Source organism: Physella acuta, unplaced genomic scaffold, assembly GCF_028476545.2.
Source record: "Physella acuta isolate Inbredline_101_S28 unplaced genomic scaffold, ASM2847654v3 ptg001281l, whole genome shotgun sequence".
NCBI lineage: Eukaryota > Metazoa > Mollusca > Gastropoda > Physidae > Physella > Physella acuta.
In genome coordinates this window covers 30,957-56,721 of record NW_026732796.1, presented here as the reverse complement: position 1 = coordinate 56,721, position 25,765 = coordinate 30,957, and the positions used below count along the sequence as shown (strand labels likewise).

General features: G+C 32.5%; 3 protein-coding genes across 3 annotated transcripts; 2 read left to right on the top strand and 1 right to left on the bottom strand.

Moving 5' to 3' along the window:
• On the bottom strand, nucleotides 1-10,396 carry LOC131957960 (G patch domain-containing protein 1). Its single transcript, XM_059322830.1, has 22 exons — nucleotides 10,307-10,396; nucleotides 8,278-8,409; nucleotides 7,962-8,056; nucleotides 7,677-7,837; nucleotides 7,397-7,500; nucleotides 7,190-7,242; nucleotides 6,156-6,365; nucleotides 5,716-5,851; nucleotides 5,533-5,615; nucleotides 4,901-5,069; nucleotides 4,406-4,545; nucleotides 3,986-4,208; nucleotides 3,164-3,339; nucleotides 2,947-3,074; nucleotides 2,552-2,667; nucleotides 2,364-2,452; nucleotides 1,940-2,201; nucleotides 1,393-1,575; nucleotides 963-1,061; nucleotides 503-579; nucleotides 177-328; nucleotides 1-92 (listed from the first exon to the last, which is right to left on the bottom strand). The coding sequence occupies exons 1-22, from the start codon at nucleotides 10,380-10,382 to the stop codon at nucleotides 53-55; spliced, it is 2,904 nt and encodes a 967-aa protein (XP_059178813.1). The 5' UTR covers nucleotides 10,383-10,396; the 3' UTR covers nucleotides 1-52.
• A 960-nt stretch (nucleotides 10,397-11,356) lies between these two features.
• LOC131957963 (uncharacterized protein K02A2.6-like) lies at nucleotides 11,357-15,399 on the top strand. Its single transcript, XM_059322837.1, has 2 exons — nucleotides 11,357-12,206; nucleotides 12,336-15,399. The coding sequence occupies exons 1-2, from the start codon at nucleotides 11,486-11,488 to the stop codon at nucleotides 15,080-15,082; spliced, it is 3,468 nt and encodes a 1,155-aa protein (XP_059178820.1). The 5' UTR covers nucleotides 11,357-11,485; the 3' UTR covers nucleotides 15,083-15,399.
• A 3,352-nt stretch (nucleotides 15,400-18,751) lies between these two features.
• LOC131957943 (uncharacterized) lies at nucleotides 18,752-25,637 on the top strand. The gene has a single exon (XM_059322805.1). The coding sequence runs from the start codon at nucleotides 18,875-18,877 to the stop codon at nucleotides 20,216-20,218; it is 1,344 nt and encodes a 447-aa protein (XP_059178788.1). The 5' UTR covers nucleotides 18,752-18,874; the 3' UTR covers nucleotides 20,219-25,637.
• The last annotated feature ends 128 nt before the right edge of the window (nucleotides 25,638-25,765 follow it).

Genomic DNA, 25,765 nt, shown 5'->3' with positions numbered 1-25,765 from the left:
TTTTGATAATTAATTAACAACTTTATTTACACTATACACTGTACAATACTGCTTAGTGCACATCAAGGACTTTCCCTGCTACTTGTTTTAATCTGCAATTAAAATAATTCAATAATGATGAAATAGTTATGTACACATATGATACCATACAACAAAAGAAAGAAATGTAGTCTTACTTTTTTAGTAATTCAGTATCAGAAATATCCGAGTCAGCACTATCTGATTCTGTGTCAGCATCACTACCAGAACTGTCTTTGTAAGCTTTTTTAGACTTGCCAGATTTCTTGTGCTTTTTGTGCTTTCTCTCCTTTTTACTTTTTGACTTTTTCTAATAAAAAAATGTGTTATTTATTAAGGTCTATCAAAGCAGTAGAGATTTCAATAAACAGCCATTTTATTGTTTTCTTTTAATTATTGATGGTACAAGTGTTAAGGAATAAAATGAAATTTAAAAATTTCATGCAAAATACTACATGTTTAAGTACTAGTACAAGATACTTACCTTTTTTTCTTTTTTATGCTTATGTTTTCTTTCTTTATCTTTGTTTTTCTTTGTAGATAGTATAGGTGTATTAGATTCTGATAAAACAATAAAAGTTTTTCACAATATTATAATTTAATCATATAATATATACAATATATATTATATGTAATCTATGTAATATATATATATATTATATGTAATCTATGTAATATATATGTATATATATATATATATATATATATATATATATATATATATATATATATATATATATATATATATATATATATATATATATATATATATGTATATATATATATATATATATATATATATATATATATATATATATAATATATGTAATATATATATAATAAATATCTATAAACTATAATATAACAATATAATTATAATTGCATTTTTTGTTCACAGTAAACTTGAATTTTATTTAAATGGCTTGCGAAACCCCAAAATTTACCAAATGTGTGAGACTGTGTATTCGAACTGGAAGAAGGTGGCAACTTGGGTCCATATTCATCTACATCCTCTTCTATCACAGTCACTTGCTCCACCAAATCTTGAAAAATATAATAACAATAAAATAATGGCAGTTTTTGATGATTACATGCATAGTAATAAATGGGTATCTAAAGAGTGTGCAATCAATTCCTAATACAAATATTATGTTTGTCAACTTATAGTTTTGTGTGCAAAGATTTCATAGAAATACCAATTATTTTGATTAAAGGAAAAAAAAATTTTCTTAAATTGTGAAATGTTTTTCCCTATAGTGTATAATTTACAAAAGTAATGACCTGATGTTCTAAAGAGATCACATTTTGCATATAAATCACAAATCAAAGAAGAGCTGGAATTTTGGAAAACATAATTAGGGAAAGTTACCTCACCTGTAGTTGGATGTTTATCTGAAGTGCAGACAGGATCATCCAAATGATCTATAACACTAAAGATGGACTTGCGCATTGTACGACCTACATGCCTCACTTCCTGTCTTCCTTCCGTGGGTGTGCTGGTATTGATTAGCTCATCTGTAACCTTGACCTCAGATGGCTCTGGTTTTACAATCACCTCTGTTTATGGAGAGAAATAAAATTATTTATTTTTTAAATTTGTATTACTGTTGAAAACATACATATTACATCACAAAGCTGAAACACTTGTAAAGTGTTTGATAATTTACAATTATTAAGAAAATACTGGGTACATTTACAATATCTCTTTACACTAAAAAAAATAGCTTAAGTATGTGCTTGTATATCATTCAGTGATGTCATGTGCAGAGTGAATTGACTTTACTGACAAAAACGTATACAACATGACAGCAACCATATGACACATACTGTTAAACCATAACCAAGACATGTTTACAGCCTAGTCTAAACAATCAAGCTATTCCTATCCTAAGTTCACGTAAGGTGTCAACATAACAAACACCTTCTGTAACAGAGTTCAACTCTTCCTTATCCTCCTGCTGTTTTTTATCAGCTTCAGGCTTTGTCTCCATTTCTTCATCACTGCTATCGTTTTCAATTTCTTTTTCTGATTCATCTTTTGAATCCTCAGAATCAGAATTTTTGAAAATAGCTCTGAAGAGATCAATGTCAGGTGGGGTATCATCGTCTGCTTCCTCATCTTCATCTTTCTTAGGCTGATCTGTATTGTTGTCTTCCTTGTCTCTTGAGCCAGGTTTGTAGGTCTGAGATAAAAAGGTCTTATATAAATATGTAACTTAAAACTATTACTTATGTTAAGCAAAAAATATGTTTGTTTTTTTTAAAATTGAAAATAATTTCATCAAGCGAAAATTTTAAAAAGTCAAATTGAAAAATAACTATATTAAGCAAAAAAGAATTATTACAGGTTTATCAAAATCTGGATCATCGAGTACTTTAAAGACGGAAGCCAATGTGGGTTTAGGTTTCAGAGCAGGTGCTTGCACTTCAGGTTCTGAAAGATTAATTAAATAAAAATAACATTTATATATGTAACCATTAAATATGCATGCATGTTTTAATAGATAATCAAAATGTATGTAAAGATTTTTACCAGTTTTTTTTAGAGTAGGTTCCTGAATATCCCCTGATTGATAGTCACCAAAATCTAAGAAATTAAATACAGACAACTTGTCCCGTTTCACTGTTGGTAGGCCAACGATATCAGACCTAAAGAGAAATTAGACAATAACCAGGGTTATGTATTTTAATATTGTGGATATTTTAAAATATACTCTCAACCAAATCAAAATAGTTCTAATTGAATGTGTACTATCTTTCACAAGGTAAGTGTTAAGTATTATAAAATCACCTAATTTAAGCAATTTAAATTATACTACTTCTTACGATACCAACAATGAATTATTTAATGTATTTTACACCAAAAAAGTTTACTTTTTAAAAATTCTTTAATTTAACAATACAACTTTGAATGAATCTTCTACATACCCAGGATAAGGATTAGGCACATTGAAACGTTTACATAATAAGTTATCAGGATGCCATTCAAACTCTTCTCGAGTCAGTTTACCATACATATTCATGGAAGCTGCTTTGGCTTGGTCACTCACTTCATGCTATAAAAATTATAAGATGCCATTGATTTTTAATACTAATAACAAAATAAAATTTAAAAAAACAGGCTTCCATAGAGTTACAAACTTACGGAGGAGTTTGAGGGTCCTTGGGTGTGTTCGTCATCAATCATAGCCCCTCTCACAAATCTAGATGACATCATGGCTGACATGGGGCGGAAAATTTTGGAAGCCTTAGCAAACTCATCCCTCTCTCTTGCTCGTTCCCACTCTGTCATATGACTGCCAGCCACAGAAGCATAGGGTTCTGATTTTTAAATTTCACAAGATACAAAACTCACATTGTAATTAAATGATCAGTACATTAATTAAAAAGAGGTATAATGAATATTAGTTACAGGGCAAGTTGTATTTTTACAGTATTAACCAAGTTGCTTCAATAATGTTACCATTAGCAACAATATTTAGAGAGAGAAAAACTGTCAAAAATGGATTGGACACTTGTTTTATAAAAAGCTACAATTTTATTTTAAAAAGTTGTGTAGGGCTAACTGTTTTGTTAATTTGTATAGTGTTAAAAATTTTACTTAAGCAAAAATGTTTTATTTTAAAACTTGTCAAAATAGAGGAAAAAAGGAACATGCTCACATGTAAATCTTAAACTGTTGATTATTTTTTTCTATAAGCCTTTTCTAAACTCTGAGCAGTACTATATTTATTGTCTAGTATTGAGAAAAACATAAAACGTGAAACATACAATAAAACTTAGTCATGTCTTGCTGAAGCTAGAATCCCACAATTATTAAAATATCAATTATTCAAAAAGTATATCATGTGATATTCATTCTTTTAATTCGGTCCCCATAAGCAAAACAATATCCTAAAGTTAGAAATAGCAGAAGACTTGGGATAAAAAGCATTAGTGAGCTTCCAATGAGTGAGATGTAAGTTACCTTTGACACCCTGCTTCAGCAGAGCCAGGTATCTGTCATATCTCTCTTGTTTGACTGGATCCTTCCGGAAAGGCTGGAAGTTAAGGCTGCCCTGGAACAGTGGAGCTTTAGCCTGGGAATCTGACACTGGTTCAGTCACAGTTGCTGTAGAGCTGGCAGGCTTGAACTTGGAGAGGAATGTGTTCTTGCTTTGATCTGGTGCTTCCACAGAATGCCCTGGTGCCTAATAAAAGCATTTATTGTTATTTTAAAATAAATCACTTAACAAGAAGTTTTCAATCTCTTACATTAGAATAATCTGGTAGGCAAAAGCAACGTTTCTAAAAAAAACTTTAGAATGAGCTGGTTAAAAAGAGGGAGCTTCTTATACTAGAACGATCAAACTGGTATACAAAGAAGAGAACATACAATTTTTCTTACATTAGAATTGTCAGATTGGTGAAACTTTGATGTGAGCTCCATGGCTGCTTTGTTAGCCAGAGACTGAGTGATTGCTATAGCCTGCTTGGTAGCCTCTATTCTGTTCTTGTCTTCTTTCTGGATTAAGTCAAACACTGAGCCTACAAAGATAAGGAATAAAATAGACATATAGATAATGATAGGATTTTCAATGCAAAAGTAAATTTTTTTTAAATATTGTGAGTCAAATTCAATTTTATTTACATAGTCAGATGATTTCATTTTTTGAGTATTGCTGCTGACAACAAAGTTGTAGCTAAATCCTCTCAGTCAAATACAAAGAGCAGTAGAAATTAGAAGAAAATAAAGGTTTGCACACAGGTGTCAATAGTGTTTTCATGCTTATCCTTCAAGCTTTAATGTTTAGAGTATCAACATAGATCGGATCAAATTGACTTGTTTGTATGAGTATATCCAAATATTCAACATTTTCATCTGATGTGCAATTCACGCTACCTAATATAGGAGTCTCTCCTAACATCAATCCTCTATCTACTGCATTCATCTGATCAGACTTTTTCTGACCCTGCTGTTCTGTGCTGTCTGGTAAATGACTGATTTGTCTCTTTTTCCTGAACCAGTGTTGTGGTCTGAAGTGGGCTGGGAGCGCAGGTGGGGGGTATTTCTGGAGAATACAAAAAAATATCAGTTTTAAATTAGAAAGGTGAAGAAACTAAATTCAAAGACAGTTTGTAATCCTGACTAGGGTTGAAGTCAGCCTAAATTGACCTGACTCTTTACTTGCAGTAGGAACATGACTGTGTTATAGATATAAGTTATAATATAAGCAGTCCAAGCCAATACTATCATAAATCTATTGTCTTTTAAAAAAAGGTTCATTAATGGGCTTAAGACAATTAGATGGCACTTAGTAGGGTTAGAGTTAAACCAAGGAGACAGTTTTTTTTTTTTTTTACATTTTTGGAGTAGCTACAATTTTTTTTATAACGCACCAATAATTCATGAAACAAAATTTAACAATTAATATTGGTGTTGCCAATATTTCAGAGTGACTAATGGTTTGTAAAGAAATTGTTTTTATGTCTAGCACAAAAATTATGTTGCTGTTATATGTCAATAAGTTTCACCTTCTTAGGCATCAATGTAGTGGATGACAGTTTAAATCCTTCCAACAACTTCCCAACATAGGTGACAGGAACTGTTTGTTTACCTGAAGAGAGAAAAATTGTTATTCATAAAGCAACATTAGTTCACACTTGTCAGTATATTGAACAACAATATAAACTTTTTTAAACACAAGTCTATCAAACCATGCTCTCTTGGTGCTGTCCATCCAAATTTATTGTCCACTTCATCATCAAGCTGCATGGTTATGTCATAGTTGGACATGTTGTCCACAGCATATATGTCTTCATCCTCATCTTCAAAAGCACCCACACCAAAAGCCTAAAAAATTATTTTAAAAATCACTTTTTAAGAATATAACATTTACACACTTTAATGTAAATTAATGCAAATGTGCAAGATTCTTTTAAAGACACAGTGTGTGCTGGAATAATGATTTTGGTTGTTTAGAACCTTTAAACTTTCATTAAATCTTTTAAAGAAAATAAATGGAAAAAGTTGAAAACTGTACAAAATAATCTATTCTTAAAGGTTCAATTTCACATTTGAATATGGATAACTTGTGTCATTTAGAGCACCAGGAATTCCAGCAGTTATAAAAAATCTCCTGGCTGTTTAAAAATACCTGTCCCCTTATTCCTTTAACACCTGTTGATGAGCGTGTCGCAGTAGAGCCGAATAACTGAATGTGAGAACCAGGAAGGGCAAGCCTTGGATCCAGTCCATGGTATCCGAGGCCATGGAAATCATCTTTAGAATCCAGAGGAATAGGAGTAACATCTTTTGGTGCAAAAGTTACATCATTCATGTCCTTGGGTATAAAATCATCTGAATCCTGAAAATGTGAAAGAAAAAACTTTTATTAAATTCATTTTCTTTCTCCTTTGAATAAGAAATTTGATCAGAACATGCCAAACTGATGCTGTGGTTTTAAAAATAAGGTTATTTTCTATATGTTGATCTAGCTCCTCATATCTAATATTAGCAGACAATCATTTTGAGAAAGAGTAATTACAACAAAATTATTTCAAACATCAATGTGGATCATAAACATGGTTGTGTTTTAAACCAAAAATAATATTACAATAAGAAATATAAATTTGCATATTCAATTTATATGAGCATATGTATAATAACTGTATATAGATGTAGAGCAGGGGTCTCCAAACTACGGCCCGTGGGCCGGATACGGCCCTCGAAGTCCTCTCATCCGGCCCGCGGAGATCTTTTTGTCCAAGGAAAAATCGTTTGTTGGTGATGGCTGAGGAACTTTGCCCAGAAAAATCAAAGACATGCCTGTAAAAAACTGGCCCCCGAACTGAAATTTGATAGTTAATGCGGCCCTCTGACTGAAAAGTTTGGAGACCCCTTATGTAGAGCAATCTCCATGTTTTTCTGACTTGTACAGGACAAATACTAAGAAGTAAGCCCATATCAATACTATGTTGAAGAACATTATCAGATTACAGATTTGGAATGAACATACTTTACTCATTTTTTGTGATGGGTTAGATTTTTCAATATTTTTTAAATTATAAAAAGTTACAATTTTGTGTGTAGGATTTGCAGAATGTATATAATGATATTTGGGTAGGACTGTCTGTATTAGTTAACACTATTGACATTAAAGATTTAAAACATGAATGTTTATTTTCTAACCTCATCATCATCAGATGGTGGGGGTGCACATCCATACATTTTGACAGTAGGATCTGGATTTTAAAAAGGTATCATTAAAAATAAAATAGTGTTAACAGTATTAGTAATACTTTAATAAATCAACACAAGTATTTCATTTCCAATTTTTTTTTATTTTTAAAAGATGGTTGAGGTATTTAAGTGAATTTTTTAGTTCAGTTAGCAAACCTTTCTTCTTCATGGTGACTTTTTTCTTTTTCTTCTGCCGAGGTCCAACTCCCTGACCTTCCCGCCATCCCATTTTATTTAGCAGCTTAATTCCAATTGGCATTCTAGAACATAAAATAATACCCTGTTGATGCAAGAACATATTTTACAAAAACTATTGAAATAGAAAGTTTGATGTAAAAAACTGTATCTATTAAATACATCAGTAAATGCCTTTTAAAAAAATGTACTGTTCCATATTTAAAATTGGATTTCAATTTTTAAAACATAATGCTTTTACATTTTAGGGACAGCTATATCAATTATAGCTGAATTAATTCCAAGAGTTGCTTTCGAATGAACGCTTGTAGCATCTTCAATAGATTTCCTTTTCCTTTCTTCTGATGTAAATGTACCTACAGTGGCAAACTTGCGAGGAGCAATACCATGTTCTTCCAAATCCTGCGTGGGAAAAAAAAAATCATCAACACATTACACTTTAAAGAGTTCAAAATACCACATATTTTTTTACCAAAGAACAGTAATTTTGTCATATTTTAACAAAACTGTAAATCTTGTATGTCACCTCTTCATCCATAAAATCTTCTGGTATAAACCCAGACCTCTCTGGAACTTCATTTTTTTTACTCCTTGAGGACACATAAGAGGATGGTGTAAACCCTGAAAATATTAAAAGATAAGATATAATAAATTATACCATTTTTTTTACATATTTGTTATGGATCTGAATTATCAATGTAATGAATGTATGTTACTTGACACTAATGTATCAAATTGAAAATAATGGTAAAAAAAATGTTTCAATACATTTTTTGTTGGATATTTCTATTCAGGAAAAACTATTGATATAAAAGCAAAATAACAATGTTAAGTATTTCAACCTTCTTTGGTTCCAACAGTGTTAAAATAGCCAGCTGAAAACCCTCCAGTAAACGCCCCATGGAATCTGCGTCTACCTTGCTTGTCTCTGGCTGTTAGGTCTTCAACAGCTGTATACTTTTTTAATGGCTGACCTAATTAAAAAATGGTAAATTTTTACTTCAACTGTAAATCTCACATTAGAGACATGATTGATAAAAGACTTGACATAGGATTCCAAACTGGTGTGTTCCAGTTCAGCATAAAACATTCAAGGAAAAAAAAAACAAGGTCACAGGAGAATTCAGAGAAAGACCTTGGGATATACAGGCATATTAATTTATATTGGTAGAACTAGTAAAATGAAATAGCACTGGCTTCCTTTTTTATGAAGCCTTATTTATTTTACTTAGGCCTAATTATAAAAGATTATATTTTATTTCAATGAAGGCTGCCAAGTTTGATGAGCTGGGTTTGACCATTATTGTTGACATGGATAAAAAATGGTAACCTAACCCTAAGTGGTATTTTATTTCTGTGAACACTATAACTGGAGTACTGCTTCAGTTACAAAATAATTAGTATTAATTAGGTATATCATTACACTGAGATTACAGTAGCTTCTGCAGTTTTTGTTTAAGTTAACAAATATTTTGACAAATAACATAGCCTACCTATTATTATTACTATCTAAACAACAGTACTGAGTATTTTTCACTCTTTTAGACCAAGTTTTAGATTTTAATTTTAAGCTAAATGAGTAAATTAAATTACTGAGTGTAGGCTTTAAGTAAATTCAGCACAAACAATTCAACTCAAATAAAAATAAATTCATTAGGCCTTGAATAAAGATCTAGATTGAAGTTCCACACGCAGTTAAAATACTGGTGCGATCATCGCCTGTTTATCACTTCATATAATATTTATTTGGATGTTTATACGAAACTACCGAAATCTGCTTTACACATGTCCATTTCTAAATATATCCAGGTCAAATTCTTTAGTTTTTCTCCTTCTGGAAGACGAGTTTTTAAAGTTTTAAGTTTCGAGGTATGACTTCGTAGCGATTCCAGTACCCCAGGATGAAAATACTAGGTCCCGGATGAGACGAATAAAACCAACCAATCAAAGCTTGTTATAACTAGGTTAACTATAAATAACTTCTACAATATGTGTGGGACACTGTACATACGATAGATAAGGCTAATAAAGCAACCTGAGAGGTGAATAGGAGTGGCCGCAGCATGGGTAACGATTAGGGCGGTTTCACCTCGTTGTGTAACCAACTACTTGAGCTAGACTAGCCTAGATCTTCTAGATGCTCTATATTTCAAGCTAAGTCTAGAATCTATATGATTTCTATTTTTTTCCTGTTGTTTTAAATTATTTCGATCATCTACTTTTTCTAAATCTAGTTTGTGTCTCTACATACAAGCATATCTAAGTAAATTTTACATCATGTCTTGTTAGTGATTCTTACGTCCCTTTGTTATGATTATTATATTTGCGTCCCTTGAGTCATCACTGGGTCATCTTTTAATGTGTTGTTAATAAATTTAATTAACGTGTTTATTTGGTTTTGCAATCTATTAATTAATAATACAATCAACAACATGTTTAAAAGTGTAAAATATTTATTTTAGTTATTAAAATTGGATTAAAACGTATAAAATACGATCGTTACGCGAGCCGGTTCGGGTGTCCGCAGGGAAAAAAATATCACAAGTAGCACATCACTAAAACATGATATCTATGCGTAGGAATATAAAATGATTGATAGATTAGATATTAAGAGTAGAATGGCAGAGGAATAATATAGTACTTTGGGTTTGTTTCTGTGTTAAACGGTTACAAAATAGCGCCCGATGAAATTCGGGAGTTCGGAATTTTCCCAGCTAGATCTAGAGTCTATGTGTGATCTGTGGAACTTTAGAACTAACTAAATCAAAATGATAGATTACCCAAAATATTATCGAACATTAGTAAAAAGCAAAGTCTAGATCTACACTTAAAATATATTACACGAAAACAAAAGCGATTAAAGTTAAAAACCTTCAACAAGAGGGGGCAAAGGAGTTCCAATTACTACAAAATCGTCTTCATCAGAATCATCACTGGACGGCGCCATTTTGTTAATCAGCAGCGAATACATGTACTTAAAGTAAAATATCGTTTATTTTGTAATAATTATTTAGGCCTAGATATATAATTTGATAATTTGTTAATAAATACTTTACTGGCTATGTGTCAGTGTACGTTGCCCAAATGTTTTTATGAAAGTCAAGTAGGTCTAGAAATCTAGAAGTAGGTGGTATTTTAAAATAAAACTTTCATTTTAGTCTACATAAATTAATATTGTAATTTTTTATTCTGGACATTGGCCAGCCAGTCCGCACATAGGCTAGGTGTTACAAAATTAAAAGATGATAAGTAGATTTTGTGTGTTTGTATAACGATATCATAATTGTAATAGATTGAAATAATTGTGAGGTCAAGGGAACTCACTCTTCTGTATTAGTTATATTTATAATATTGTTATCTTGAGTGATGTCCCTTGTGTACTTCCTTCCGTCCTCTCTGTGTGTTACCATCGTGGTAGTTAGACCCAATAAATGTGTTATATACAACCACAGGCTTCTGTCGTCAATCTATTATAACTGGCGACGAAGGATAAACATCTACTAGAAAGAGCACCTACTTACGCAAAAAAAGAGGTTTGCTAGAGCTTATTAGCTAATTATTTCTAGAATTATGGCGCTGTATGGCCAAATAAAAGAATTTGATGCGAATGATGAAATCATTCAAGATTACCTAGAGAGGTTAAGCTTTTACCTAGAAGCAAACAACGTGACGATAGAAGCCAAAAAGAGAGCTATTTTGTTAACAGTCATAGGGCCTCAACAATTTAGGCTACTAAAAGACTTATGCGCACCAGCTAGTCTAACTACCAAGAGCTTTAACGAGCTGAGCAAATTGCTAACAGACCACCATGCGCCTACCCCATCAAAGTTTTTATGTAGAGCTAGATTTGACAGTAGGACTCGTCAACCAAACGAGTCAATATCAGAATATGTTGCTGCTTTACGTCATTTAAGTGAATTCTGTGAATTTGGAGACACGCTGTCTGACAGACTATGTGAAAAGTTTGTGACAGGTGTAAACAGCCCTGATATTCAAAGAAAGTTGCTGCTCGAGTCAGATCTAACATTAGAAAAAGCAATACAACTTGCAATGTCATTCCAGCAGTCATCTGATGCGGCGAGATCTTTAGCACCTTCAGAGATCCATGCAGTAAACAGCAGGTTAGTCAATAAACATCAACTCCATCAGAGCATTCCAACTTATGCTAAACAGCCTGCTCGTTCAAATCCTAGATCTAAATCTAGTAGTAATTATCAAAAATGTCATCGATGCAAAGGTCCCCATGCATCTCATCGGTGCAAGTTCAAGTTAGCAACTTGTTATAAGTGCGGTAAGCAAGGTCACATTGCCAAGGCCTGCTTTGCAAAGTCTTCGTCTGTTGCTAAATCTAGCCAGTCAAGACAGTACCGCAACCAAAAGCAGCACTATGTTAACTCTCACCAAGACTACCTAACCCAACCAATGAACCACTCTACCTGTGAAAATTCTCAAACTGATTCGCAGCCGGATTTCAACCTGTTCTCTGTGAAATCAATAAGTCATGCTCCCATCAATGTACAAGTTAATATCAACGGTAAGAGCATCAGCTTCCAACTTGACACTGGAGCATCTCTAACAGTCATAACAAAGAAAGAGTTTGACGCTGCCACAGGAGGATCAGTGCCTCTACAGCCGTGTCACAAGTGTCTAACAACATACACTGGTGACAATGTTCCGGTAATAGGAGAGTGTATGGTTCATGTAAGTTATAATGGTCAAAGTGTTAAACTTCCTCTTCTTGTGGTTGAAGGAAATGGACCGCCATTACTAGGTAGGAACTGGTTAAGTCATCTTAAGTTAAATTGGGAGAGTATTTGTTCATTGAAGAATGTAAAAGAATCTAGTCTTACTTCACTAGATAAAGTTATATCTGAAAATAAATGTGTTTTTGGTAATTTAGGTTTACTAAATGATAGAACAGTGAAGTTAAGCATTAAAGATACAAATCCAAGATACTGCAAAGCTAGAGTTCCACCTTATGCAATGAGGAACAAAATTGAAAATGAGCTAAGTAGATTGGAATCTAATGGCATTATAAAGAAGGTAGACTATTCCGATTGGGCGACACCCATTGTGCCAGTGTTAAAGAAGGATGGTTCTATAAGAATTTGTGGAGATTATAAAACTACACTGAATAAGCAAATAGAGCTAAATAGGTACCCTATACCTAACATTGAGGAAATCTCTTTGAATTTGGCAGGAGGAGACAAATTCACTGAATTAGACTTTAGTCATGCTTACACTCAACTAGAACTGCATCCAGATTCAAAAGTCTATACGACAATAAACACACATAAAGGACTCTACCAATATGAAAGACTATGTTTTGGCATATCATCTAGCCCTGGAATTTTCCAAGCTGTCATGGACAGTATTTTTAAGGACATTCCAAATGTTTGTGTGTACTTTGACAATGTGTACATAACTGGTAAGAATGACACTGAACATCTTAAAACACTTGATAAAGTATTGAAAATTGTTGGTGAAAAAGGTTTAAAGATAAACAAAGATAAATGTCAATTCATGCTGACAGAAATTAGTTTTCTTGGTTATATATTGAGCAAACAAGGCATCAGACCTCAACCTGAGAAAACAAAAGCCATTAAAGAAGCACCCAAACCTGAAAATACCCAACAACTAAGAGCTTTTTTGGGCTTGATAAATTACTATGCAAAGTTCATAGGGAATCTGTCTGGTAAACTATCACCACTGTACAAGCTGCTACAGAAAAATGCAACTTGGCACTGGGGTAAACAACAAGAAGCTGCTTTTAATACAGCAAAAGAGGCTTTGTCTTCTGACACCTTACTAACTCACTATGACCCAGGGAAAAGACTTATATTAACATGTGATGCTTCACCAGATGGTGTAGGAGCAGTCTTGTCCCACATGGATGAGAAGGGTGACAGACCCATTGCTTTTGCCAGTAGATCTTTGAACCAGGCTGAGAAAAATTATTCTCAGTTAGATAGGGAAGGCTTAGGCATCATTTTTGGTGTTAAGAAATTTCATAAGTTTCTGTTTGGTAGGAAGTTCACCATCATTACAGATCATAAACCATTGCTAGGTTTATTTGGAGAAAACAAAACCCTACCTGAGCATGCCTCACCAAGAATTCAAAGATGGGCTATCACACTAACTGCATACAATTATGAATTGAAATACAAACCTGGATCTGAGAATAGTGCAGATAGTCTTAGTAGATTACCTTTAAAAAACCAAAGCCTGAGCTATGTACCAGAAGATGTATTTGTTCTCTTCACTATCATGGATAACTCCAATATAAATGTGAATGATATTAAAAGAGAAACACAAAAAGATGAGTGCTTAATAAAAGTATATGAGTACTGTAAGAATGGTTGGCCTGAAGAGTCTGTGAATGATGACTTAAAGCCATATAAAATAAGAAAAACAGAGTTAAGTCTAGAAGATGGATGTATACTATGGGGGTCAAGAGTAATTATCCCCAAAATGTTACAAAAAGAAGTTTTAAGAACTTTACATGATACTCATCTTGGTTCTTCCAAAATGAAGAGTCTAGCAAGATCATGGTTCTGGTGGCCACATATGGATGCTGATATTGAAAAATATGTAAAACTTTGTTCAAGCTGTGCACAACATTCAAATCAACCAGCTACAGCACCTTTGCAAAACTGGGACTGGCCAATTGAACCATGGAAACGTATACATATAGATTTCGCAGGACCTTTCATGAACAAAATGTTCTTAATTGTTATTGATTCACATTCTAAATGGTTAGAAGTTAAAATCATGAACACAATCACTGCAAATGATACCATTATAGAACTTAAGGAAATATTTTCAACTCATGGATTACCAGATCAAATTGTTTCAGATAATGGGCCTAGTTTCACAGCTCATGAGTTTAAACTGTTTTGTGTGGCAAATGGTATTGAGCATATAACCACATCCCCCTATCATCCTGCTGGGAATGGTTTGGCTGAAAGAGCGGTAGGCATATTCAAAACCGCTATGGTAAAAATGAATACCGGTAACAAGTTTTCTCTTAGAGAAAGAGTAAACAGGTTCTTAACCAAATACCGCACAACTCCTCATATAACAACAGGTGTTGCACCATGTGAATTGCTATGTGGTAGGAAAATTAAAACTCATCTTGACCTACTACATCCAACTGTTCAAAGGTCTGTTTCCCAACATCAACATACACAAAAAGTAAATCATGACAAATCATCCATTGAAAGAGAATTTGCAGTTAATGATAATGTGTATCTGAGAAATTATGGGAGAAAGGAAAAATGGATACCAGGTCAAATTGTTCAATGTACAGGACCTGTGTCTTATAAAGTAAAAACAAATGATGGACTTATTGTCCGTAGACATGCAGACCAGTTGAAAATAACTTGTGCAGATAATAAGTGTGAATCTGTCAATCCCACCAAGTCTGATCAGTTCACACCAACTCAGTTTGTTCCACAACCAAGTTCTGTTGATATGAGTGAACCAAGTTGTCTAGAGTCAGAAAATGTAAATTCTAGAGTTAATGATTTAAATCCTAGACCTCCTGAGATAGAGAATCCAGATGGTCAGAATCTTGAGTCACCAAATCAAAAGCCACTGAGAAGGTCAAGCAGGACAATCAAAGTCCCAAATAAGTTAGACCTATGATTTTAAGGGTCAAAAGGACTTTGACATCATTGTTTTGTATCTTGATTATGTTGTGGCATATTGTGCATTGTTTGTAAGGATGTAATCTACCATAGTGTTCATGTTACAATATAATTGGTGATTTTAGGATACTATCAATTGTTCTATTGAGAGATGTGTTATTGTGTTCTAAGGGTAAAGGGATGTAATAGATTGAAATAATTGTGAGGTCAAGGGAACTCACTCTTCTGTATTAGTTATATTTATAATATTGTTATCTTGAGTGATGTCCCTTGTGTACTTCCTTCCGTCCTCTCTGTGTGTTACCATCGTGGTAGTTAGACCCAATAAATGTGTTATATACAACCACAGGCTTCTGTCGTCAATCTATTATAATAATGATAGCAGGTCTTTATTGATTATTAATCAAAGTAAATGAAAGAAACATGTACATTATTTTATTGTACTACATTTTCAATGTATGTTATAACTTTTACAACAAGATGGACTTTAATTACATTTAGCTTTTCTTTGCCGTCAACTTCAAGAGTATCCATTTTTTTTGTCGACGATAGTGAACGGTTTCTTTTGCCTGCTTTGTTTTAGCCCGTTTAATGTCCTCTATAAAAGCAAAGTCCTTTAGTACATATCTATCTCTCTGCTGAAAATAAAACTATTGTTTGGTTTTCCTTGCAGTAATGTACCGTATTCAAATTATCAAGAACATTATTTTTATATTAAATGTTGGTTCTACATTTTAATGAGCGCCTAGCATACTTAAAATACACAAAGCAAAAATACATGAGCCTAGTACTAATATCTCCAGAAACACTCACACACACTCATACATCTTATGCACACAGATAAATACACAAACTTTTACACGCGCGCAACGCACGCACACTCATACGCACGCACACTCATGAAACACTCACGCACTTAAAAAAACACACGCATAGTTTAACTGTGCGGGTGGGGGTGACTATGGGGTTGATCAATGCAAACGTTTTATTTTTTGTTATATTTGGATGTGGTATGACACGACACATCTTTGTGTTTTATGATATGATCATAAGTGCGTGCAGGAAAAAAATAAACTACGTTTATTTATTTCTCAGCATGACCCGCCTATCTAATATCCTAATAATACTAATAAACTTCTGATAAATCAGCAGTCAAAATTCCAAGGCATGAATTACAAAAAAAAAGTAATTAAAGCACAACAATCTCACACCGTCACAACCAATTATGAAATATTTCATTTTTTAAAAATTTTAAATGGAACACAGCAACAATTTTTAAAAATAAATTCCAATTGCTTTGAAATATGATTAGATTAGTAACTAATTAGCCAAGGAAATTATAACACTCAAATGAAACAGGGGTGACAAATGACATTTGTTTTGTGACATTTTGCGATAATGCGGCAAGGGATGCAACTGTTACTCTGTACAATAATTTCTACTTTATATAGAGTAATACTACTTTGGACAACCTAAAGACAAGGGATTGGACACATATAGAAAGATTTAAAAAAAAAAACAATCATAAACACGAAAATCAGATTCATCAGCGTTTTATTTATTTTTTTCACTCGTAGATTTTGTTTTACCAGTCATGGGAGATAATTTACACCTTTTTGGGTTGCGGCCCCTTTGGGACAGCAACGTTATTTTTACTTTAATGTTCTTCTGTGAGGAATCTTCTTCATCCTTCTTAATTTTAGTGTTAGAAGGGATCCCCTTCCAACATAATTAAGGATACGTGTCAACTGGCTATGCGCCATTGAGGCCATTGACTCCGATTTCAGCCTGCTTTTCTTTTTGGATTTGCTTCCATATCCTTTGTCCAACCAAGAACAAACTACATGGCAGCAGTTGTTTGATTTTGGAGTTGTCTCTCCTAGAAGAGTGGCTGTCCCCAGCTAACGAGCCTCATCTGCCCGAGTGAGGAATGTTTCCCCGTATTTCCCAATGTCATGTGACCTCTGGGTAGTTGCGACTGTGTCAAATGGCACTCCAGGCTGCGGGTGACCAGGACAGTAACTGCATGACATGGGCATTGAATAACGAGTAGTATATAGATAGACCAATTGAAGGGCTATAGATTAGATATATCTATGTACTTGATATCAGTGGCGTAGCGAGGTCGGGTGTCTCCCGGTGCGGCACTTAATGGTGTCACCCCCCTGAGGCGTAGAGACCCTTCCCGGGGACAAACTTTCAATTTTTTAAATCTGCACCCCCCCTCCTCAAACTTTCGATTTGCACCCCCCCCCTCTCAAATTTTTCTCTATATATTTTGCTATTTTTTGCCTTGATGTCACCCCCCTGTAAATGGTGTCACCCGGTGCGGTCCGCCCCCCCCCCCGCCCCCCCCCCCCTCGCTACGCCTCTGCTTGATATTGTACTGGAAATTGCAATTCGCTGCATGCAATAAATAGGCTGATCCAGAAACAACCAGCAGGCGTCGTTGTTTTTTGTTGTCTCTCACAACTCTCAGGGTCAGCTCGTAAACACACTACACCTCAGTGGGTGATATTACATAATACCCTCACTGAGGTAGTAACGTGTTGCAATTATTTTCTGACAGAAGGCCCATAGAAATGCTTAGTTGAAAAAAGAATTGTATAAAGCAATATAACCTTGGGGCCAAAGAGAAGCTATTTTGTATTCTAATCTATAGTGGAAACATAGCTGAGTAGCCTAAGGTGAAATATGCCAATATTTCATATTTATGTGGACCTTGAGCCCATCTGATACGACAATTAACATAGGTTATCCCCTGATTTTGCGCTTGTAAAATTGTTAAACATTTTCTTAACTTGATTTTTTGCTGGCTCGTACAAAATATATAGATCTAGTTTTTGTTTTCAATTGAATTTGGGGCTATGAGTTCCTTAATGAGTAGAGAACTGATTTAGCTTTCTATTGTTTTAAAGCGGGGTCACATTCATAGACGTCCAGAGTTTCTTCCAGGCATCTCTTCGGGGGGGCTTAGCCCCCCCGAAAAAATTTTACCGCCCCCCCGAACGAAATGAAATTTATATAATTTATATAGAAAATATATACTTTTAACAGTGTCCGCCCCCCCGAAGAAAGTTTACCGCCCCCCCGAAGATTTCAAGTGCCCCCCCCGGAGAAAAAAGTCTGGAAGAAACACTGTAGACGTCATGTGTTGCAGGGGCGGAATGCATGGCGTAGGGTGGACAGGCCGCTTTTAATAGGTTACTATATTTCTTCTTTGTTGGTGTGTGTGTGTGTGGGGGGGGGGGGGGGGGGTAGAAGAAATATAGAAAATATATACTTTTGACAGTGTCCGCCCCCCCCCCCCCCGAAAATTCCAAGTGCACCCCCGGAGAAAAAAGTCTGGAAGAAACACTGAACGAAACATTAAACAAAACAAAACAACAAAAAAAGAAATAGGGGCCTAATAATTAGCTTTTTGATTTTAAACACCTAGATCTATCAAATTTAAATTTACTAACCCCTATTTAGATTCTAGATTTATATTATTCTATAGTTTTTATGGCATGTACTTATTTGCATTAACTTGTAAAAAAAATGATTTTGTTCAGTAATTTGGATATACAATTAAAGCTTATATTTATATCTGATTAAAATGGCCTAGGCCTGGGTATTTTCTGTCTTGTCGTCTGCTCGTGACTAATGCGGAAGATAGATTGGCGCATGCGCAGTAATCATTAACGTAGAACCACTTTTGTTGAAAATACTATTGTGAACCACAACAAATCACTCAAATGTCAGTGAAAAGCAGGTTTGCGATGATTTTCGAAGTTATACGGTGTTTGATATGACGATGAAAAAATCAAACACCAAGACTAATAAAGTCGCAACACTTAGTCGACATTTAGATAGTGCAGCTCAAGGAGAGACCGAGGCAGAGAGAACTTCTATTTCGACAACGACCACTACAATAACAAATCGTCATTATTCTTTTATCAACAACTCGAATATTTCACCACAAGTAAATTATCCAGGCAGCTTAGAGAGTTTGCAGAACTCTGCTGAACAAAATCATGCAACCGTTCGTCTTAGGCATGATCAGCACTGTCACAGCTCTCCAGGCTCAGCCACACTAATATCTGAAGAATCCAATCATAGGAAAAGGGAAAGAATGGGTCTTTTTCGAAACCTTAGAAGGAAATTTTCATCGTTTTCAATTAGAAAATCAGAAGGGGCAGAGTGCAATGGGCACATAGGGGATATCCAGTTCCAAAATATTACAGCTAATATGAATAGTTCAAGGTTAAAAGAGAGAAATCTGCAGCCTCGTGATTGTGAATCTCGTTCTAGCTCTGTCTCTCAAAGTTGTGATAATTTGAACTCTCCATTAAAAATATACATGTCCCCAGCAAAATTTAATGAATGGCATTCCAACACAGACCATTTTGATTTGGAAGTACCTAAAGATAAACCAGGTTGCATATCAAAAGATATTTCTAGATTTAATCCTGCTGCATCATCACAATGTGATGAGTATACACAGGATGATACAATTTCTGATGTTATGGATAGTTACAACAAAAATAGTGAAGAAGATAATAATTCAAATTCTGAACCTGTCTATGAATTGGCAGATTGTGTTGAGTATGATCCTATAAAAGAACAAACTAAAATATGGAGTCCAAAAGTATGGAGTTTGACTCAAGAATTGTTTAGGTTATCAAAGTTTGGTTGGTATTGGGGTCCCATAACTCGCAATGAAGCAGAAGATAAATTAACAAACCAGCCAGATGGTGCGTTTCTAGTTCGTGACAGCTCAGACGAACGCTATCTCTTAAGTCTCTCATTTCGTTCCTATGGCCGCACTTTGCATACTCGTATTGAACATTGCAATGGAATGTTTAGTTTCTATGCACAGCCAGACACAGAGGGGTATCCCTCCATTGTAGACTTGATTGAACATTCGATGAATGACTCACAAACTGGGATATTCTACTACTCTAGATCCCGTTCACCCGGTGCTCCGCAGTATCCAGTACGTCTGACAAAACCTGTCTCAAGATTTACACAGGTGCGATCATTACAATATTTATGTCGTTTTGTCATTCGGCAATATACAAGATATGATCATATTCAACAGTTGCCGTTGCCAACTACTCTCAAAGGTTGGATTGAAGAAAATCAATACTGAAGATCTTTAATTTTTTTTTTATGTTCAATGTGTAAAAGAGATTGTGTTCATTTCATCAAAATCTTCATCTGCCCACCTTTTCTACTTTTAGATCAGTTTTCATGTTGTTAACATTTTGCAGTTTAATTTTTAAAATTTGATGTGTGATTTATTTGCTGCCTTAACTACTGTTCTTATGCTTGATATTTTTGTAGAAGAAAAATGACCCTGTGTTACGTCATACTTTTAAAGGATACTTTAGGTAATAAAGTGTGATAGCTCATATTGTATTATTTCAGTGGTAAATATGTATTGTTCAACTACTGTTTTTTCTTTCTTGCCTCAAAATACATGTATGCAATACATCTTTTGTTTAAGTCAGGGATTAAAAAGGTGCACACTTTTAAGAAATAAGATTTCTGCATATTTTTTTACGTGCTGTCTTTTATTGAATTATATTTGTTAAACAACGCTGTATGGTAAGAGCTTGAATTTACTGTATGAACAAGTTTTTGTTTATAGTTTAGAAAATGTTTAGTGGAAAACTAGCAAGATTTTTAAACAGTTAAATTTGTGGAATATTTGTTTACTTGTATTGCAAAAATACTAACAGTAGTTTCATATTTTGATTAAATGTTTAAGATAGTATTTTCTTACTTATATCTTCACCCAATTAGTACCAAAATTAGATTTGAGAGAGTCATAATAGAAAGCATTGTCATTATACTTTCTAGACTAATTATTTTTTTAATAACAAAACATCCAAAATGTGATCTTTTTTATACCTCTTAATTGTTACTGTTTTGCTCTTGCTTGACTTACATTTAGTTGATATGTATATGTTTTTCTTATACATTGTTTCATTTTGTGTAAATACCCACTTTAATTGATAATACAGGAATATTATTCTAGTACAAAATTTTAGAAAATTAAAGAAAACATTGATTTGAAACAGCAATGATAAATGAGAGGCTGATAAATTTTTTCAATGTCTACTATAGTACTTGTCAAAATGCAACCAACAATTTTAAAAATGGCTTTTGACTTTTTGGTAAAAGTATTATAAAAATGCCTACTTATTTTTCTTTAAATATAAACCGATTTGTATTTCTACAATTAATACAAATGTTGTAAATTGTCTAGTCTATTTTAAATATGCTAATCTAGTAGGGATTTAAGCAATATTTTAGTAAACACTAATTGTATAACAATTCAATGAGAAGATATTGAATAGTTTAGTTACAGACTACACAAGAATTTTCTGCAAGGTTTTTTTTTTTTTTTTTGCTTAGAAATTTGCAATATTCGCTAAACGTAAATAGGAAAATTTTGATTATGTTAAATGATTACCTTAAATAAATCTAGTCAGTAAACTAGTAAACTAAGCTAGTAGTAGTGTTCATAGTGATATGTAATGTAATTTTAACCCTTTCAGTCACATGCCCAGAATCATTGCCAATACCCAAAAAAAAATAGAATGACTTACTGCAAATGGTTATGTCAGTAGCAACATATACTTAACTCCAAAACCACTTCTACTACTTCCTAGAAAGTCTCAAGCACTAAAACATTTTTTCTCTATTTTCTCTTTAGCATTTAATACCTTTTTTCATTTGCCAAAAATAAAAGTCCTTAAATCATGTTTTAAAAATTTTTGAAGTCCCCAAAAATTAAATTTTATAATGTAGTTGTAGAAAAACTATCTCTTCAATTTTAACAATACTGACTGTTTTCAAATTGCAATTGTATTTTTTTTTGTGATTAAAGGCTGATCAGAGAATTTACAATGTTAACATTATTAAGACAATAAACAGTGCCCCCATTTTAAGAGATAAAGTAGAAGAAACTAAGGGTTGAAGGGTTTAACATTACATTATGAAATTTGATCTACAGTATGCTCCTAAAAATATAAGAAAAAAAAACAGCATTCAAGAAAAAAGAAAGGATACTAACATATTTTATACCAATTCTAAAAACTCCTGCAAATAAAGAGTTAATAGATTGACAAAAAAGAATGGTTTAGATTTATATGTTGTTGGTTTATGAAAATTTATAAAATTATCCTGCCCAGTTAAAATGTTGAGATTTAAAAAAGATAAAATAATATGTAAAAATAATAAACATAATACAGTTAAAATCGTTTGTAATGAATGTGCCTACTTAAAGAGAGTATGATTTTGTTTGCTCAGTGATAAAAATGATTATAATTATTTAGACTCTGTTTACGTTTCATGGTTTATCTGTTTTTAAAGTTGATTGCAACTTTAATTTACTGTTGATATTCTTCAAAATGATTTGTATGCATAATTTATTTCCCTCAATAGTGTGATTTCTAAGCAGCAAACAGAAATTAAGACTATGCTTTAATATGTACCTGTATATTCAATGCTTAAAAACATAATTTAACAAAAATTTTAATTTTAATTTCTTATTAAAATTTAGAATGAAATTGAAATAATTCTAAAAATTTCTAAAATCTAACAGCAAATTTTAATCACAATTTTCCTCTTGAAAAAAAAAATTTAGTTTGAATTATTATTGCTGTTTGAACACACTATATTTAGCAAATTTTAAATTTTATCAGTTACTGTGGATGTTTTTTTTTTCACACTTGTATTTATTATGTTGTGAATAATTTATACATTTGTATTTCCATAAATTTAATTTATTGATTTTGAACATAAAATACAGTCATGTGCAGCCTTGTATTTGTACATAAACTTAGTGCATTTCCCACTACTTTTCATCCTAACAATCCTGCCTTCATACCTTTTTTCACTCATCCAAGTCAATAATTTAGTTATTTCTAATGTTGTTTATTACATTGTTTTATTATATCTCTCTGGTGATCTCCATTTGCAAAAAAAAAAGTTTTGATACATTTTTTCACTTCGAGTTACTGAATAGTAACTTATGCTTGAACTATGAAACCTTGGTTGCACACTTCAATCTTTGTAATTACTGACAAAATTTATACCTCTAACAGATATGTGAGCCCTTTAAGTGAGATCTGGTGCTATGCTGTATTATTTTATGTTGGGTTGAATGTTTGTATCATTACCTATAGTGACCACTGTTTTCCTCAGACATCTTTCTTTAGCGTTTCTAGTTATTATTAAGCATAACACTTCTGGAGCTATGATTGGCTTTTACTTTCAATTATGAGTTTAAAGTTACCAATAGATAATGCTTTATTCATGCCCTACCAAATTTGCATTCTAATAAAACATCCCTCCTTAAAATAAAGAACAAAAAAAATTTCACATGACATTGCTTTTTGTGAAAGCTGCCTTAATTGTTTTGTAGCCTTTTTACAAAGTCATTTATCAGAAACTTTACACAGTAACATTATGCTTGACATTACTAAAATATATTATGTTTTTTAATTATACCGCAAGTTGCATTTTTTTCAGACAGCATATTAATCATTAAGCATTAAAAAATCGCATGTATTTTTGTGAAAAGCTAATTTTGAAAAAACTTGAAAGTTCATTTTGTGCTAGAAACAAGTATACAAGCATAATTATAGGTCAGAGTAACAAAACCAAATAATATAGATGTGCATAATTAAAATTTAAATGGCTTCACTTTAGACCTTGTGTTTCTTCTGTATGTCAAACCTGAATTTTCATATCAAGCAATGTAGGCATATAAAAAAAAAGTTTAGTCTAAAGTGACTACACTATAAATGTTATTGTTTACAAAACTGAAATGTATTTATTTTAGGTATATTGCATTTTAACTTGGCAGCAAGATATGAATGGGTGTTGTCAGGCAATTAATTTCATTAGGATATTTGTCATTTGCCTTTCAAAAATCAGTTGATAATGAAAGAATAACATACTCAAAATCTTTTTTTTTTTTCAGCCCTTATGTCTTGTTATGAAATCAACCGGTTCTTTTGTAAGATATAGAGCATTTTAAAAAGTAACTCATTGCCTTTATTTTTGTTGAAATTCTTTATCTTTTTAAATTTCTAAATTTTTAGCATATTTGATAAAGCGCAACTAAATAAGAGTAATTGGTCCCGGTTGTATAACTGATTTACATGCATGTTTTAGTTGTTTTGGTAATATTTTAGAAATGTGTAAATATTGGAAGCTCACATAGGGTACTCATCTCGTTGAACTTACTTTATTCAACTTTCTTCTTCCCTCCATAAAATACAATCATGTTTGCAATTTTCAGTGTCTTAGAATATTGTTGAGAAAGTAATGCTTGTTTTTACATTTTATTTTTTACTGAGTGAAAATAAGTGATTTATATTTTAGAATATAATTATATATTAACCTGCAATGAAAATGTAAACTAAAATTTTGTGTATGGCATATTTTGTAATTGTTACCTCCTTTGATGTGAAAATGTCCTTTTTTCTTATTGCTTAACCAAAAGTGATGTGATAGTTATTTTAATAATGTAAAATTTAAAATGTTTCACAATATTGGTGCAAAATATTCTGCATATTTTAATTTTCAACCTTTCTATTTTTTGTCATAGCGATAAGTTCAAGTTACGTATTTAATTTTACAAAAAAACTTGATTATTGGTATTTCTAGTTTTTACAAAAGGCCCAATCTTTTATAAAAACAACTTATAATAGACATTTTGATTGTAGTCGTAATCTATATTCTATCCATAAGTTACACAGGTATTAAATTGAAATCCATTTGAATTTCTCAAAAGGTATTTTAATTACTATTGAAAGTTAAAATTGGCACTAAATAATAACAAAACCATTTAGAATATAGATATCTAGTTAAATTTTTTTTTTACCTACGTAAATTAGAATAAAATACATCTTGTTGAGGATTATTTTAAAGTACATATTTAAAATTATTTTAAGAATTCTTTTTTGCTTAATGGAAAAAAGTTTTATTTCTTAACTTAAAAAGTTTACAAGCAACTTATACATCTATGGTTCCCTTAGAGACCAGTGTCTACTAAAATAAGCAACTTTTGTTTGTGACTGTTGTATTACTATTAGCTACATTTTAGCCGTTAAGTAGTTTTATGTACATATTTAATAAAAAATATTTCGAGTTAAACTTGAGAATCACTTTTTTCAAACATTATAGAGATTTAAAAAATCTAATTTGTGAGCTTTCTTAATAATTGCATAACCGTTCAAATATTAAGCAATATCTTTAAATTTGGAATTTGTTTTTTTTTTAAAGGTGATGTTAGTGCCTGAAAAGTGATATTTAAAAAAAAAACAGCCCTCTCTGTTGTTGCATCAAGTTGTTTAAATGTCTGTCATCAATGTTCACAGTGTTTAGCCTTCACCGTGTCTTCTGCTTCTCTATTGTTTCATTAATTATGCTATTTGTCCTGTTTCTTTTTTCACAATGTTGTAGACACGTGGTTTAGATTTTTAAAACCAATTTTTTGGTATTAAGAGTTTGGAAACATCAGATTTTCTACACTAATTATCATAAAGAGGTAACAATTTTACTCATGGTTAAGACAATGGAACATGTTTGGACAAAATAATTTCTTACATTGAATGAGAGCTTCTGATACTTATGGACACTTGACATGTTACATGACATGATAAAAAATAAAATGGTA